Raw genomic sequence first — 17,865 nt, forward strand, 5'->3', positions numbered from 1 at the left:
GTTATTTTCCACAACATTAAATTTTAGTTAGTTTCTATTTCATTTCCCATTTAATGTCCCGTTGATACATCACACTGGGCAATTACGTGACACCAGGTATGCAATATACAGGTACGCGTGCGCGTATTTTAATGAAAAAAACTATTCGTCTTTTATTGCATAACGTTTGGCTGAATATCTTACATTCTAACGAAATCTCGAAATAATTATTTAATTACATGCGGTTTCGAACTGACCAGTGGGAATTATGTTTCAATGCGATTGAGGAAAACGTGAGTGAATATTGTGACACTAAAGCAACTTTTAACTGCATTGTCACTTTTGGTATGAAAATGGTAACAGTTCAGAAAAAACAACAGCCTCCTCATGATAATTCTCATTAGTACGTTGTATCTAATTACAGTGTCGGCCTTATTTACAGGTGATTCTACAATACCTGCTCTCGGTCAATTACGATCTACCACACCACGCGTGAATAAACAGTTATGCAGGTGTTGCTGTGGGCAAATACCTAGCCTGAAAATGTTTATTTTTTTTAGGATACATGTTTTACAAATGTTCGTTGATATGTGGATATATTAAGCACAAAGACAAAAAAATGTTTATGAAAGATGAATTAGTGCCTTGATATATTCATCGAGATGTGTATTATCGTTTAAGGGGGTCATTCAATAAACGTATGTTTGGAGGAGATATCAAAGGAGCCGCCCAATATACACAGTGTCGTCCGGTGAACTACCACCCCACCCTGTCCATTAGAGTTATGTAATCGGTACACAAATATATTTGATGCGGTGTCAGTGCGGAAGGAGTTTGAATTACGTCCGCCAGTTGTCACAGAAATCCTCAAAGTATAGAAACAATAAACAAGGTCAATCCGTACTAATTACCTAGTGACGCACGTAACAACGACTGTCAATAGGGAAAATGGTGAAAACAAATTGAAATAGATTTTAATAAAACATTACTGTACTACATAACTCGCAAAAGCGGTGCCTAAAATTTTTGACCGTGTTATGTGTGTTGTAAACTGACGAATAGCAAGTAATTGTCATGCTGTACGCATGGTTCCATATACAAATTCAGTTATACAACCGGTATGAAACTGAGAACTGAGATACCAAGTACAACCTGCATTCACACACGGAAGCAATATACTTGTGTGTATGCCCTCTCCTCTAAAAAATGTATCACTAAAGTATTTGCATTGTAATAAATATAGTAATGATAAAACTTGGTAATTTGGTAGGTCTCCGACAGATATGATTTTCAGTTTTTTTACACCTTTGATTGATACGGATTACGTACCTGTAGTCTAGTCACTGTCTCTAATGTATCTGCTTGTTAGAAATTTCAAATGTCTTGTTATAGCACTGTTCCTAAAATACGGCAGTTTCTTTTATCGGGTATAAATAGTTGATTCGTCTTGTCACGCAGTCATTGTTTACTTGATCGAATGATTTCCACAAAAAATTACGGCAGAGAGTTTTGTATTTTATTATATTTTTAGAAGATTTTAGAAGATGCTTACATCACTGTATCTCAGAACGTAAAACTGATAACATTCAAACATGTAATTAGTACACAGTTAATTGTTACATATAATTTCCTGCATATTCCTTTTTGAACAAAAAGCCTACATGTATACTGATATCGGTGTCCACTGTTAAAAGGGTATTAGTGCAGTCAGCCATGGTAAATGGAGAGACAATAATAAGGTGATTAATTATAGTCTGTTGCAGAATATGCGGTATAAGTGTAGTCATTGATACATATACACATTACACATATACAGATGAAATACACGATATGATGCAGTGCAAGAACAAATTAAGATACGGTTTCTATTAAAAATAATTATACGATTTTGGATTTAATTAGCATGTTTAAATTTTCAGGCCAACACGGCTGAGATACAGCATCGGCATACTCAACTGGAGTTGTTTTCTGCCGGTCGTAAGTTCATTGTTTGACTGAGCACACTCGTGTCGGGGTTGCGATATTTTCTTCTCTTTGTTGGCAACCTGCCACCGGTCTGAATTTTGAGAAAGGTCTCAGCATGGGACTGTTAATTACTTGTAGATGTTGGGTGCGGTTAGGACCAAACTTTTTCAGCTCAGAGTGTTAGTGGTCCTGGAACCCATAGTGTCAAACAGGTTCTGCACAAAACGTCCATCAGATTCTATTGTTCAGCAACATTGTCACTGAATTTCAGAACTCTGGCATGATATAATAATCAAGGATTTCGAAGATGAACGAGGGGAAAGGCAGACGCACGTGGATTTACCCTCAGGTTATTATTGTCTGGAGTTCACATTTTGGGGCATTTCATATACTAATTGAACAGAGTTCACCTGCACATGTCCACTTTAGTGATACAGACTGTAACCAAAAATGCAATGAGCCGTAGCTCTTAATCCCTTATAACAACGGTAACAACACCCAGGGTGAGGACACAGTAAGGTTAAACCGTGTCCAACAGACAATCTGAGGTGGCTATCTCCCATCAAGTCAGCTCTGTTTTTAAGCGCATAGTTATGTTTTTACATATTGAAATAAAAGGAATGAAAAAAATTATATTTAACAAACCTACACATTACCAAATACAAAACTGTATAACCCTCTCTAGACTTCGTTCCAATTAACCTGGATCATTCAACTCGCTCGCGAAGGTCGTATGCGACTTTAAAGTGAATACGTCTACAGTGTACAAGTAACTTTTAACTGTATCATATATACTCATGATAAGCAATTATTTTCGTTCCTCATTCGAATGAGCACATTCTGAGGCTAAATCTGCAAAAGGACAGATAAAATATTTCTTTGTACAATGCAAACGATATAAACGTAGCGGCTGATAATAGAGACAATGATTTAATAATCTGCAATATATCAAGTGTTCTCGTTCAATCTATTGTACATATTGAAGTGATTGTAAAGTTTCAAGGAGTACTAAAATGTTGTGGTATTATGAATGTATTTAGAATATGAATAGCGAAAAACAGTCACCATATCGGATGTACATGTATAACTTGTCTTCCAACACCACGCTTGTGCCGAGGCCCATGGTCATAAAACTAATCGGTCCCATAAAAGGAGCAAATAGTTTCGCAGATACTTCTTGCTATGGTTCACTCACAATTGTCAGACGACCTAATCATCAGTCAGACCAGTCAAGTGTGACCAGCGTACCTGCCTGGTTTTGGCTCCTAATTACTGAACTGCCCAATACTTTCATACTGTGGGCAAAGTAAGCGGCCTCGTTGAGTGATACAGACTAACCAGATTATGATTGTGTTTGTAAGAGCGTTTAATCTGTGTCGGGTTGCAGTTGTTTTATTAGTCAAGACTACGGGTAGTTTTTTCAATGAAACCTTTTAGCCGTTGAGTTTGTTTTTCATTCATTTCATTAAATACATTGTTAGGTAGAATAATAACACGTTACACGGATAAAACATCTCCCTAATCTGAGTATAATCTCACATGTACTCTAAGTACCGTACTATATTACTTTGCGGAGACACTGAGTATAATTTTTTAGTTGGCATTGTATGCTGTCTGAATGACTTTACACAAATCCCTGCATTCAATAGACCCGTGAAGATCTTCAACAAACCATTCTTGGCGTAAAAGGGCGACAGCGCTTGTCGTAAGAAGCGACTACCGGGATCGGGTGGTCAGGCTCGCTGACTTGGTTGATGCATGTCATCGTATCCCAATTGCGTGGATCGATGCACATGATGTCAATCACTGGATTGTCTGGTCCAGACTCGATTATTTACAGACCGCCGTCATACAGCTGAAATATTGCTAAGTGTGGCGTTATACAACTAACAAACAAACAAAACACAAAAAGAGAAAGTGTATGAGTACTAAAACTTGCAATAGATATGCCTACCCTACGTACACACATGTGTCCCATTCGACAGTCTACAACACACGAATAACTGTCAAACAAGTTTGGGTACCCTTTCTGTTCAGGCAAGTTATTTAGTTCGATAATTTTATATTAAAATCCTTTTCAATTTGTTTTCATCCTTTTTCCCTATTCCATGCATGTTTATGTTGCTACATCTTATTGCTCATGTTTCCAAGTATTGTAAAACACTTTAATGTTTCTCCTTCTTAATCTAACGTTATAATATTTCCGGTCATTGCCATCATCTTATACACAAGAGATGATACCAAGACATATTTTATTCGGTTTTATGGTCTATGCGGTCTTACAATTGATTTTATTAGTCTTTAAATCTTATGTCTAGTAAATATTTTCACAAACAGGGCTGTTAACTGATATAAGGAATGTAACATCCAGTTGAGGACTGAATACGACGTACGTTAGTCTGGTAACGACATTTCTACAATTAATATTTTGAATAAGCCGTTAATACGCCAGTTGTGACAGGGATGATGGTATGGTAGATGTAGCAGACATATTGACAGCCGTTGTTACGCGAGTCACTAGGTTATTAGTACGGCATTGGCCTTGTTGATTGGTACTATACTTTCTGTGGCCACTGGCGGACGTAATTCAAACTCCTTCCACACTGACATCGCACCAAATATATTTGTGTACCGATTACATAACTCTTACTGACAGGGTAGGGTGGTAGTTCACGCGAAACGGACGACACTGCGTATATTGAGCGGCTCCTTTGATATCGCCTCACAACATACTTTTAATGAATGACCAATTAAACGATGATACACATCAGGATCGCGGAGAAAATACAAGCTTCGTTCGCGTTGAATATATATATCAAGGCACAAATTCATCTTTCATAAACTTTTTGTGTCTTGGTGTTTAATATATCCACATATCAACGAAAATATGTAATACATGTATCCACAAAAATATACATGTACAGGCTAGGTATTTGCCCACAGCAACACCTGCATAACTGTTTATTCACGCGTGGTGTGGCAGATTGTAATTGACCGACAACAAGTATTGTAGAATCACCTGTAAATAAGGCCGACACTGTAATTAGACACAACGTACTAATGAGAATATGAGAATTATCATAAGAAGGCTGTTACGTTTTTCTTAACTATTACCATTTTCATACCAAAAGTGACAATGCAGTTAAAAGTTGCTTTAGTGTCACAATATTCACTCACGTTTTCCTCAATCGCATTGAAACATAATTCCTACTGGTCAGTTCGACACTGCTTGTAATTAAATAATTATTTCGAGATTTCGTTAGAATGTAAGATATTCAGCCAAACGTTATGCAATAAAAGACGAATAGTTTCTTTCCATTAAAATACGCGCACGCGTACCTGTCACGTAATTGCCCAGTGTGATGTATCAACGGGTCATAAACTGGGAAATGAGTAGAAACTAACTAAAATTTAATGTTGTACACGCACATGAATTCGTATGATAAACTGCCAAAACGTTTTGAGAGATAAGGCCGGGTTCATTAAAGATGTTGGGTGCGGTTAGGACCAAACTTTTTCAGCTCAGAGTGTTAGTGGTCCTGGAACCCATAGTGTCAAACAGGTTCTGCAAAATACGTCAATCAGATTCTACTGTTCAACAGCATTGTCACTGAATTTCAGAACTCTGGCATGATATAATAATCAAGGATTTCGAAGGCAAAACCTTTTCTCGCCCATGGGCGAAATATTTCAATAAATCTGTAAAATAGCTGAATTGAGTAAAATTGTGTTACATTATGTGCCATGAAAATAGTTAGAACTCCTGCATGTATTTACGAAACAAAAACATAAGTTTTAAGTAAAGGAAAATATTCTCGCCCATGGGCCAAACCCTTTTGTCGCCCATGGGCGAAATATTTCAATATCGTTATAAAATCGTTGAATTAAGTTAAAATGAGTTAAATTGTGTGTCATGATACTTCAATAAATACATTTAATGTATTTGCGAAACAAAATCATGAGTTCTAAGTACAGGAACATATACTCGCCCATGGGCCAAACCCTTTTTCTCGCCCATGGGCGAAATATTTCAATATCGCTATAAAATCGTTGAATTAAGTTAAAAAGAGTTAAATTTTGTGTCATGATACTTAAATGAATACATTAAATGTATTTGCGAAACAAAAACATGAGTTTTAAGTAAAGGAACATATTCTCGCCCATGGGCCTGCCCATGGGCCTACCCATGGGCCAAACCTTTTTCTCGCCCATGGGCGAAATATTTCAATATCGCTATAAAATCGTTGAATTAAGTTAAAATGAGTTAAATTTTGTGTCATGATACTTCAATAAATACATTTAATGTATTTGCGAAACAAAATCATGAGTTTTAAGTACAGGAACATATTCTCGCCCATTGGCCAAACCTTTTTCTCGCCCATGGGCGAAATATTTCAATATCGCTATAAAATCGTTGAATTAAGTTAAAATGAGTTAAATATTGTGTCATGATACTTGAATGAATACATTAAATGTATTTGCGAATCAAAAACATGAGTTTTAAGTAAAGGAACATATTCTCGCCCATGGGCCTGCCCATGGGCCTACCCATGGGCCAGACTTCGCCCATGGGCAGGCCCATGGGCCACACTTCGCCCATGGGCAGGCCCATGGGCGACATAGTCTAAATATTGAGTTTTTAAACAATTTTTTTTTCATTTTTTCTTCCTTGGTATGTTCCCATGAAAACGGCATGTTTAATTTTGTAAATACCTTTAACCGAGACTGGGCAAAGAGCGTAGAGTTTCTGGACTTTTGGGTTTCCAGAATTAAAATGGGACGTGTTATTATATTAAATACACGAAACGGTCATTGGGGATGGCGAAGGTGGGACCAAATTGGATCAGGTCACTCAACATTGACGTTAACTATCTAAGTTGATGCAGCAATGATCTGTTAAAAGAGATAACGTCTTATGTTCCAACAAGGTTCCAGAGCAGCGTCTGGAACAAAACTAGGAATGGGTACCAGGTCGCCTTGTTTCTTCATTGTCGGGAGATGAACGAGAAGAGCGTTTTCACCTGTCTCTCTATCCGGCCGCATCCGTTTCAAATCTTCACCTGTTTGTTAAGTTCAACGAAAAAAAACATCGTCGCGAATTTCACTTCGAACATAACAGATTCAATCGTTTTTCAGCTCTCTTCTCGAAGATTTCCAACAATGCTGTTTGAAAATGAAAACCGCTTCGATTGGTGTTAGAATGATTTGACCAAAATGATAAATGTATGCCTGACATTCTAATGTCACAAATGACAGGATTCCAGCGAATCTGCCTTTTTAAGAATTGTTTCCTCTCCGGATGATTGCTGCATTGGTTCCGGGAAACGGTCAACTTCCTCTCCTTCCGATCTGATTGAAACTGATTCTCCACTGCTAACCCGAAGACTCAATCTCTCTTTGTCGACATCCGTTTCTCCCTGATGACTCACTCGAAATCCTAGAGTATTCAGACTATCAATACTGCTCGCTCCTTCAGACGTTGGCCTTGACCTTTGTCTCACAGCTCCACCATTATTCTTGTCTCCATGATAACCTTCATTGACGGCAACAAACGTTGTGTGATTCAGGGGATGCTTCCCGTTCTTCATCTCCAACTCATCATGCTCATCCAACTTATCACCTTTCTTTCCCCCTTTGCAATAGTTCTCAGAACACAGTATACTTAATCTGTACACCAACAGCAGGATCACAAGGAAGTTCTTGGCAGTGAAGAACACCACGCTATACGTGAATAGCTGAAACTGAAGCATACAGAACAATCGCAGGCAGAGGAATGGACCGTCCTGCATGAGCATGCTGATGAAGATGGCGATTATCTCCAACTTCACTCCCTCTTTATGTTCTATCAGAATTGACGTTGTTTTCTCGACGACTCTGGCTCTTCGTGGCCGGTTGTAGATGGTCAAGACTAAGGTAAACTGAAGGATGCTCCACGTCCACACGGACAGGAGCACGTAGGTGATGACGATGCTGCCTCTCACGACGTCTTCATCAAACAGAGAGAACAACTCCATGATATCCGAGGCGATGGCGAGGAAGCTGAAGAGAAGCTGGGAGAGTTGCTCCCGACTGACTTCACCCCGGGGAAGGAGCCATCGACCCAGGATCATCAGATACAGCAGGCTCTCCTCAATAATCAAGACCCAGGTGTCAGGAGTTAATCGAATCGGGACTCGGACCTTGAAGGATAAAAAGAAACTTGTAATATGGATACTCACTGACAGTTGTAAAGTGCATTGAAGTATATAAAAACTACGAATTGTCAAATACAGTAAGGAACCCGTTTTGAAGAGTATTTCAGTGGTACCACGTCTTGACTGCTTGACGTAAAGGGGGCTTAATGCAAGTTGTTGACGTTTACCAACTTAGTTAAATACACAAGCACGGGTATTGTGCTGACGATTAGGGAAGAATCCGTGTTTAGAACCCTCGATCATCGGATCCTGTTACGGGCAAGGGACGAAATTCTTGACACGGTTGTGTTAGTCACACCTGCGCTGGTGGTATTTCTCTTACAGTTATGTTATGCCTATTTGTATGTCATTTCGGCGTGGATATATATATATAATATTGTCACACGATGTTATTGTTATTGGCATCCGCCATTCAGATTTGAGTCCCATATTTGGATCTACAGATCGTGGGTTCAAAACCAGATTCGTATTTATAAAGATTATTGGATAAATTGTACACGCCCTGTTTCAATTCGAGCTTTCCTTTCACCGAAAGTTGGCCAGCCGTCTCACCGGCGCAACACCCTCACTATCGCATCTGTATTGTGCTGATACATACTTGATGAAGGAGTATCAACTTGAAAAAGGTGATTACGTTGCACCCATAACCGGCCCTGGCATATATGTATGGCCGCCATCTTAATTCTACGCTAACAATAATATCTGATATCAAAATTTATGTTATCCTCTATTTTTCATTCAATAACCTAAACATATTTCACAGTTGGGTGCAACACTGACGGTTTGTCATTTCAGGGTGTATTTTTGAAAAGTTTAACTTCGTGAACTGACAGTTGTAACGTTGGTAGACTTGTTCAGTCAAGTTGATCAGATATGTTTTAAAAGATGTTACAAAATGTTGTGACAAGGCTGTGCCAAAACGTTTTATTGTTAAGCTCGGTTGGGCCGGTATCCAGCAATAATGGCGTATCGGAATGTGCACAAGCAAGTGAACTGACCCCTGCAATGGCGATGTCGGTGACGGCGGTGATGTTGGTGGTGGCGAACGTTCCTTGGCGACTGATCTCCAGGAGCCAAATAGCTGGCATCGTGCTCATCAGGAAGAAGAGGAAACACGGACAGAGCCTAAAACAGTAGGGTGGAGGATTACAAACACATCTGGTGCTGACTGCCATCAGTGAATTAGTAAGACTTGCGTGCTTCTGTGAATTGTGGTTAATGCCACAGTTGTTTCGTGTGAATTCCAACCATATTACTGTGGCCTAAGATAATCTAATTTTGGCCAGACACTCCAGCGATTGATATTTTTGTAAATGTTTCACGCCTTCGGGGTACGATGACACACAATCCACCAAGTCTTGGTGAGTGAGTGAGTGAGTGAGTGAGTGAGTGAGTAAGTGAGTTGGGTTTTAGCGCCGCGTTGAACAATATTCCAGTTACATCACAGTGTGTCAGTTTATATAACTAATGTGGGAGTCCGAAGTGATGTTGGTCTCAGACGTTTACCATTTCCGTGAAACCCACGAGCACCGGTGTGATGCTAACAAACCACTAAAACATAATCGGGGCGACCAGAATTTCGCAAAGCAAAGGTTACCATGGACCTATTCGACACTTCAAAGTACATTTCTGCACCACGACTGATATTATTAGTCCCGCACCATGACTGTGAAATAAGTAGAGGATAGTTCATGTGTCGAAGGAAATATGTGTCGAGTGAAATATCAAGTTTCTCTCATCGAGTGACTGGGGAAAAGGAGATATTTTCACGAAACATGAAATATCCTATTTATTATATACTTTTTGTGTAGTTGTCTACCGGAAAATTAAATTATTTCATTACAAATGTAAAACCTTGAAACGTAAATTCTCCCTACGTACGTAACACACAGGGATGGTTCACCACCTGTTGTTTTTGCGACTTTAAAAGTAGTTTCGTGTTTGCGAAATCTTAAAAAATAAATACAAAATTATCCAAAAGTATTTAGGGTCACGATAATTCTTTATCATACATTTCGATATGATTATATACAAAATAAACTTCAACAAAACATTTTCTTGAAAACTAGGAGACCGCTGTTGGAAGCGAAAGAATACACGCTGGTCAAGTAACAAAAAAAGGCGCTCTGCGAAACGAACCTTGAATCACGATTGACGAGTTGAATGAGAAATTTATAAAGAAACATTTTCGAGAGAATAACAAACGGCAAGAAGTGATATTAACTCCATAAATGACCATCTGTCATTATTTTGCCTTGACAATGTGGAACAAACGTAAAAAGGACGTCAACAGTTTGTGTCCGGGCAAGACACTTATAAATGGAGACAATTTAAGGGGAGGTAACTCTTGTATGACAATAGTTCCGTAAAAGTGTTATGTTCACTGCAGTGAATATCAAGTGTTATGTTCACTGCAATGAAAATATCAGTTTTCTCAACTCCCTCAGTCTTCACACTGAAGTATATAATAAATACATCTTACGGCGACCCTCGACCATCACACACATACTTTTCTCGTTATCGGCGGATGATCTAACATATGATACCCAACGCTGCTCGTGAAACTAGCGCTCTCCAATTTACAGGTAACATAGCTTTGCATTAAAAACATTATCCTTAATCTCCATTAACGTTGATTTATTATGGTATTAACAATTACAAATTCTTGCATACTAACGAATGACACAAAGAACATTGTATTGTATAAGGAATGTGTTGTTCATAATGGAACATTCAGTAGGGAGCATAGCTTTCTCCAGAGTGTTTGAGTCCACAGGTTTAAGTTGATTTAGTCAATGAATGAAAGATGGTTATCAAAGAACAAGGAAACATCATTTATCGACAAAGAGAGAACAAATCACTTTGAATGAAACTGCAAAGTATCAACGATCAAATTTGATAATGTCCATAGTCATATAAAGATATATTTCCACTACAAAATTAATTTAATTTCTAAGGCATATCGTTTGAATTAAACTCCACTACGTCAACGCTTTATACGTAACTCGTTTGTTTACAGGCCGATGTCACCACAGATTTTCAGTGATTCATTCATATATTTTTCTCCAGTATTTTGCCTTTTACGCCCAGCGGAATCTGTTTCAACAGATAGTCCAGACTGATTATTCTCTAGCGTTGGTGTGTTATATTTCATTATATTTCAATTCCGTCCTTTACAAACAGCAGCCTGCTTATATGGATTGGAAAGAAAGTCACATGGGAAAACCTCACACAGAGAAAAGAGTCACACATATGCCCAAGGAGAAAACACATGAAAAAGGTCACATTTATATTTGCTAACACAGATCATGACCCGTGAATATCCGGGGTAGAATAGATCTTCAGCAACCAATGCTTGACGTAAAATGCGACTATGCTTGTCGTAAGAGGCGACTAACGGGATCGGGTGGTCAGGCTCGCTGACTTGGTTGATGCATGTCATCAATCCCAATTGCGTGGATCGATGCTCATGATATTAATCACTGGATTGTCTGGTCCAGACTCGATTATTTACAGACCGCCGTCACATAGCTGGAAAATTGCTGAGTGCGGCGTGAAACAACAAACCATCCGTCCAACCGTTCATTTTTAACTTTACATTAAATTATAAAATAAAGGTCTACCTACACCTATCCCAACCTATATTTTAATATTCTTCTCAATGGCATCCTAGTTCATATTATCATGACCTTAATATATATGTCCCTTTCACTTTTTGCATGCAAAACGTGAGTTACGACAAAGATATACAGTACAAGTATCAACAATCGACAATCACATCAATTAATTGAACATTCCCTTTGCAACGTTGCAACAACGCCAAGACAAAGACGCGTTTTATACGACTGATCATAGAACGTGCTCTGGAACCGGAGATATAGGTCATACAGATAGTCCAACGCGCCGGACATGATTTATTGTGGATGTCTCTGAATTGCCGACGTGACGAGCCCAGAGGGTCAGTAACTCCTATTCCAATAAGTATCACATTTCCCCATAAATAAACCGTCATATTGTCGTCGCAAACATCCATACGACTTCCACTTGGACAAGTAGCGTATAACTCACGTCTTGATGAAACGAGGGCGAATCTACATTACATAAAGAATGGCCTCAACCAAAGGCGTGATCGAGGTTACAGTCTTTGCCGTGCGACTGTACTTAACATTGGCAAACTATAACTCGATAGATAAAGAGGGTTAAACTCGGGCCAAATGATAGTCACTGTTTCCTCAAGTCAATTAAATAAAAAGCGACAAAACCCTTTTCATATTCATAAGAAATCTCTGTCAGAGTCGATTTACGATTCCGACTATATGTGTTTATGAATCACTATAAAAAATGATGATGCCATGTGCGAAAAGATGAGCTAGTGACCCCCGTCACAAACACATGTAAAGACAAGTGTAAAATATAATAAAAACACGGGAAGATATAGAGGATAGTAGTTTTGTGTTGGAAATTTTATTATTTCCTCACAAATGTAAAACCTTGAAACGTAAATTCTACCTACCTAACATAAAGGGACGGTTCACCACCCGTTGTATTTGCGACTTTAATAGTTGTTTCGAGTTCGCAAAATCTTGAAATATTAACAAAAGTGACAAAATATATCTAGGGGCACGAATATTCTGTATCATACATATAGATATGCTTATATACAAAATCAGCTTTAACAAAAAATATACATGAAAACTACCAAACCGCGGTTGGAGGCGAAAGACGACACACTGCTCAAGTGACAAAAATGTCTCTTTGCGAAACGAAGAGTCTCGATTGACGTGTTAAGTCAGAAAATTTACAGTTTATAGCGAAACATTTTCAAGAGGATAACAACCAGCCTGAAATGATATTAACTCCATAAATGACCATCTGTCATTATTTTGCCTTGACAATGTGGAACTAACGTAACAAAGAAGGCAACAGTTTGTGTACGGGCTAGACACTAACGATAAAGGGAGACAACTTGAGGGGAGGTCACTCTTGTATGACAATAATTCCGCCAAATATCAATTGTTATCTTCACTGCAATGAAAATATCCCTTTTCTCAACTTCGGAAAACTCAGTCGTTCACTCGTAAGTATATAATAAATGGTTCAAGTCACAATAGGTAATTGCATCGGACATAATTTGGAAATGTTTTCCACTTCAAGGGCAGGAGCGGCAAGAATATTGCTCGACGTGAAGGGAAAGTTGATTCTTGTCATACAGCCTTGTGGAGAGTGTTTTGTCACTTTGAATCGTAATGAATAGATCTAAATATGAAACAGATGAGTTGGTCACACTGGTCTACTTTATTTCTAGTTCAACGAGGTAAATCAGTAGAAGGGAATTTCCTATTTGATGGTTATTGAACGATATCAGATCATCGATAAACCTGAAGCTTTAGTTACATTTCCTGAACCAATTACCTTGTTCTGACTTTGCCGAACCGATCAGAAATTCCGATTCATATGCATGAAGACACAGATCAGCCAAGAGGGAGCACAATTGGTACCCATGGGGATGCCTACTTCTTGCCTAAATGTCTTACCCCCCAAACTTTAAATAGACGTTATCAATGAGGAAGTCCACGATTACACAATATTTTTTTCAGTAAACTTCAGATGGCATTTGTTTTCATTTTTGACAAATTGCCCTGAATCTCTGAAGAAAGAGATGTAACTGTATTTATGAACGCCACATTTTGCAACATGAATGAGGTCTTTCCTTAAGTTTGCCATGTGGGATAGTGGTGTACAGATTTGAAAACTCAAAATGTTTTGATCTAATTGAGCTTGGCTCTTTTGGTTTCTTGAGAATATACATGGTATTAATTCCACTTGTCTCAAATACTTTCTGTGAATATAACGAAAGTCCTACCTTGTTTGGTTTAAAGAATATGGTTAATGATACATTTGCTGCAATACATCTCTCATTGTACGGATTTGTATGAAACTAGGGAATCCCGTACAAAAAAGGAATGGATATGTCTTCAGGTTTTAGAGACAAGTCAAAAGTTGATGCATGGTTTTGGTAGAGATCTTCCTCAATTAACATACTGGCCTTATATGTGGCATCATGTGATATGTCATTTTATACCAATTGCAAGTTCTTTGATCAAACAATTTATGTAGGGATGCTTACATATATATGTTATGTTATTTGAGGTCTTGTCAGTGGGAACAACTACAAACTTTTCATATCCGGATCTGGATGTCAGCTGGCTCGGACAGAATGGGTTTATTCCCATTCTGGTTCCGCTTTTTCAGTTTGTGCGTAACGTAACGCTCTGAAATAACCCACTCTGAAAGACATTCAACAGATTCCTCTTTTCTTTTGACCTATTTTTTTATGAATGCTTTGACAGTATCCATAGTGATTTTAAAATGTGATCCCACTTGATAGGAGGCTGCTCACGATATGTCACTAACCCCTCTGTCTTTATCTGTGAACACAACTCTCAAGATATATATCAATGTATTGTTTGATAGGCATTGCTTAGAAGTTGACGGATGACAAGATAGACACAATTTTATGGATAACAACTTCTTTAATACTGTGAACAGCGACGTTTCGGTATAGACCCTTATACCGTTGTCAAGCAAGACTGAATGAGGGACATTGTACAGAATATATATATCCTCCACCTACTATATATATTCTGTACCATGTCACAGTATTAAAGAAGTTGTTATCCATAAAATTGTGTCTATCTTGTATCAATGTAATAGTTACACTGGTTACACTGTCTACAACTTTCAGGGTCTGGACCTTCACAGAAAATGAACACCTTGTCGTGCAGTGAGCTTATTCATTATTGCAGTTACATCATGGCGTGTCAGTTTGATGGGGAGGAAAGCCTAAAGTGATGAGACCTATGCTCTGGCTTCCACCTCGCTGTCTGAGTGTGCGTTAGGGCTCACCAACCGTGAGTAGATTTGCTGGCTAACTCAACTGAGCGTAACAAGATAATGGGCTACCGTTTGTAAGGGCCGCGTAAATAAAATTTCAGGGAAGATATCTGCGCATTTCTGTATACTGCTTGGTTACCCTTGATCTATGCAGATTTCAATATTACAAAGGGCGCATGTTAATTACTTGATTCAACATAAGCAAAGCCGTGCACGTGGGCTTCAACAAAGTCAAGTTGTAAACGTCTGAGACCTGCTTCACTTTGGGCTTTCACCCCTCACTACCTGACACGTCGTGATATAACTCGAATACTGTTAAAAGCGGTGTTAAATCAAACTCACTCAACACAAACAAACAGACAAAAAAACGGAGAAGCTGATCGGATGGTTATGGCTTGACATAAAAAATACCCTTGCAGTGAAAACAATTTCTCTTTGTGTGCATGCTGAGATGGCCGATTTGGATCTGGTTTCTGTATTTCTTACCTTGTTATTTACATTTATCTGTGATGTCAATAGACCTATGTCAATAGACCTATAATATTAAACATAAACATTTGAGTTACTCTTCTCTTTTAATCCATTGTAGTATGTGTAAGTACATACTCCGAAACATTGTGTTCTTTGTCATAAAAAAGTTGACATCCATAAATTCTCTTCCCCAATTGACATTTGTCGTGCCATGCCCAAAGTTTGTCCCTGCCTCTGATGGGTGTTTGTTCGGATGATGGTGTTCAGAATATACATATATTGCAATTGGTGATTCCCATTTTGTCATTACTCGTTTAAAAAGTATTCAATTTGAGAGTGGATCTCATGTGGTGAATGATTTGTTTGTTTGTTTGTTGTTTAACGCCGGACTCAGCAATATTCCCGCTATATGACGGCGGTCTGTAAATAATCGAGTCTGAATAGAGACAATCCAGTGATTAACATTATGAGCATCGATCCACGCAATTGGGATACGATGACATGCATCAACCATGTCAGCGAGCCTGACAACCCGATCCCGTTAGTCGCCTCCTACAACAAGCATGTGTTGCTGAAGACCTATTCTACCCCGGATCGTCACGTGTCTGTGGTGAATGTATTAAATGTATCCGTTGAGTTGAAAAACACCGTGATCAAAGGATTAACCGATGAATGATTATTCATTGCTTATCTAACACAGTGGGTTTAACAAAAGTAAGAGTTTATGTGTACAGTTTTACTTGAGCAAGCGGGATATGCCCATCTCTGGGCGTGAAGTGCCTATACATGTTGTGAAAACAGTTTGCAAAGGATTAGCTGCAAAAATAAGCCTGTCCCGCCACATAGTAATATACTAACAGCGTCACATACTAACGCGACAGCGCCTAACGAGACTGGTTCCTCCACGTCCGTGTGCCGTTGAGCAAAGTCCTTCTCACATATATTATATAAATATAACAACATATGTCCACCATATTTCATTGACACTTAACTAGGATGAATATTTCAGTCAGATCAAGTTTCTGTTGAATGCAATGCCGTGAGTGAGTATGGTTTTACGCCGTTTTAGCAATATTCCAACAATGTCACGGCGGGGGTCACCAGAAATTGGCTTCACACATTGTACCCTTGTCGGGAATCGAACCCGGGTCTTCGGCGTGACGAGCGAACGCTTTAAACACTAGGCTACCCGACCGACCAGCAATGCCATGATGACGATGCAAATATATGTGTTTCTAAAAAACCAGTTACTTCGCCAAGCCATATATTTTTTAATTTCCATTTACGAAATAAACATATATTAACACGCATGTGCTAACATATCTTGTGACCAATATAAATCACATATAGCTTCATATGTCAAGGATGTCAACGCCTTCGGCGTAGATCATATTATATTTTGGACGGTTCATAAACTTTACCTTGAGTCTACCCCGCAATCTTTTGTATCTTTTCAATGGCAGCTAGAGGTTTAACACTGGATGGTTATCGCAAGTAGTCGAACAGGCCAACGGCCTGAAGGGAGTCTGGAGACCTGGCCTGGATAACAGGAATCTAGTTAAGGTGACGATAAAGACTCTTTTTACGAGCCAGTAGACCACGGAACTTCTGTTCTATATCTCGATGGGATATTTAAAGAAGGATAACACGAGGTATTCATCTTCAACTGATGTTTCGAAATAACCGTGAAGGCAGATCACGTCGCTGGAATGCGTCATGGTTGACGCTTTTCAAAGGTATTATTCTGGGTCAAAATTCAAGGGTTAACATTAGACTTCTGATCTAAGTAAAAGGTAGGATTCACAGACTGTGTGCGAGAATGTGTCACTGTATGAAATGAGTGGTTTCGAGTTCAGACGCTAAGGGCTTCATATTTACTGACATTGATATGACCATGATGTATTTGTATATAATTTACATTCATCGCATTGTATTTATTGTATGCTTGTAGCTTGACTGACTGTACACACAGAACTCGTGCTCATACAAAACACTTGTATGCTCGTCATGCAAAAAGTGTGACACGTAATAACCAGCGCTCTTATTTCTGCCACTGCGACGGAGGCGAGGTAGGCTTATAGATAAATTATTCGTTTTCCACGTCGAGGACACGCGTTCAGTTCCCCACATTTACAATTCTAAATCTGCTTCTGGTTTTTCTCGCCGTCATACTGCTGGAATACGGTAACAGTTCCCGCTCACCCCAATTCCTTGGCTTTCCCGTAAATACATGATGTTATTTCATTAATGAACGGGCCAAGTTAACTGATATTGTTACTTTTATAAATGTATTAGTTATTCTCATATTAAAGAATAAACATTATTAAGGGGAAGTTCACACAAAAACTGAAACCTTCGTTCA

The 17,865-nt window shown here is 38.7% G+C and overlaps 1 protein-coding gene across 1 annotated transcript in view; it reads right to left on the bottom strand.

The window, feature by feature from the left end:
* Nucleotides 1-6,739: 6,739 nt before the first annotated feature.
* The window catches only part of LOC124132601 (transmembrane protein 26-like), a 32,775-nt gene continuing 21,649 nt past the window's right edge, over nt 6,740-17,865 (bottom strand). The window contains exons 2-3 of the mRNA XM_046496587.2: nt 9,137-9,263; nt 6,740-8,123 (exon numbers count right to left, since the gene is read on the bottom strand). Of these exons, the coding sequence (XP_046352543.1) occupies nt 7,188-8,123; nt 9,137-9,263 (1,063 nt within the window). The 3' untranslated portion in view covers nt 6,740-7,187. The remainder of the gene's footprint in view (nt 8,124-9,136; nt 9,264-17,865) is intronic.

Source organism: Haliotis rufescens, unplaced genomic scaffold (assembly GCF_023055435.1).
Source record: "Haliotis rufescens isolate VD_foot unplaced genomic scaffold, xgHalRufe1.0.p SCAF_11, whole genome shotgun sequence".
Lineage (NCBI taxonomy): Eukaryota > Metazoa > Mollusca > Gastropoda > Lepetellida > Haliotidae > Haliotis > Haliotis rufescens.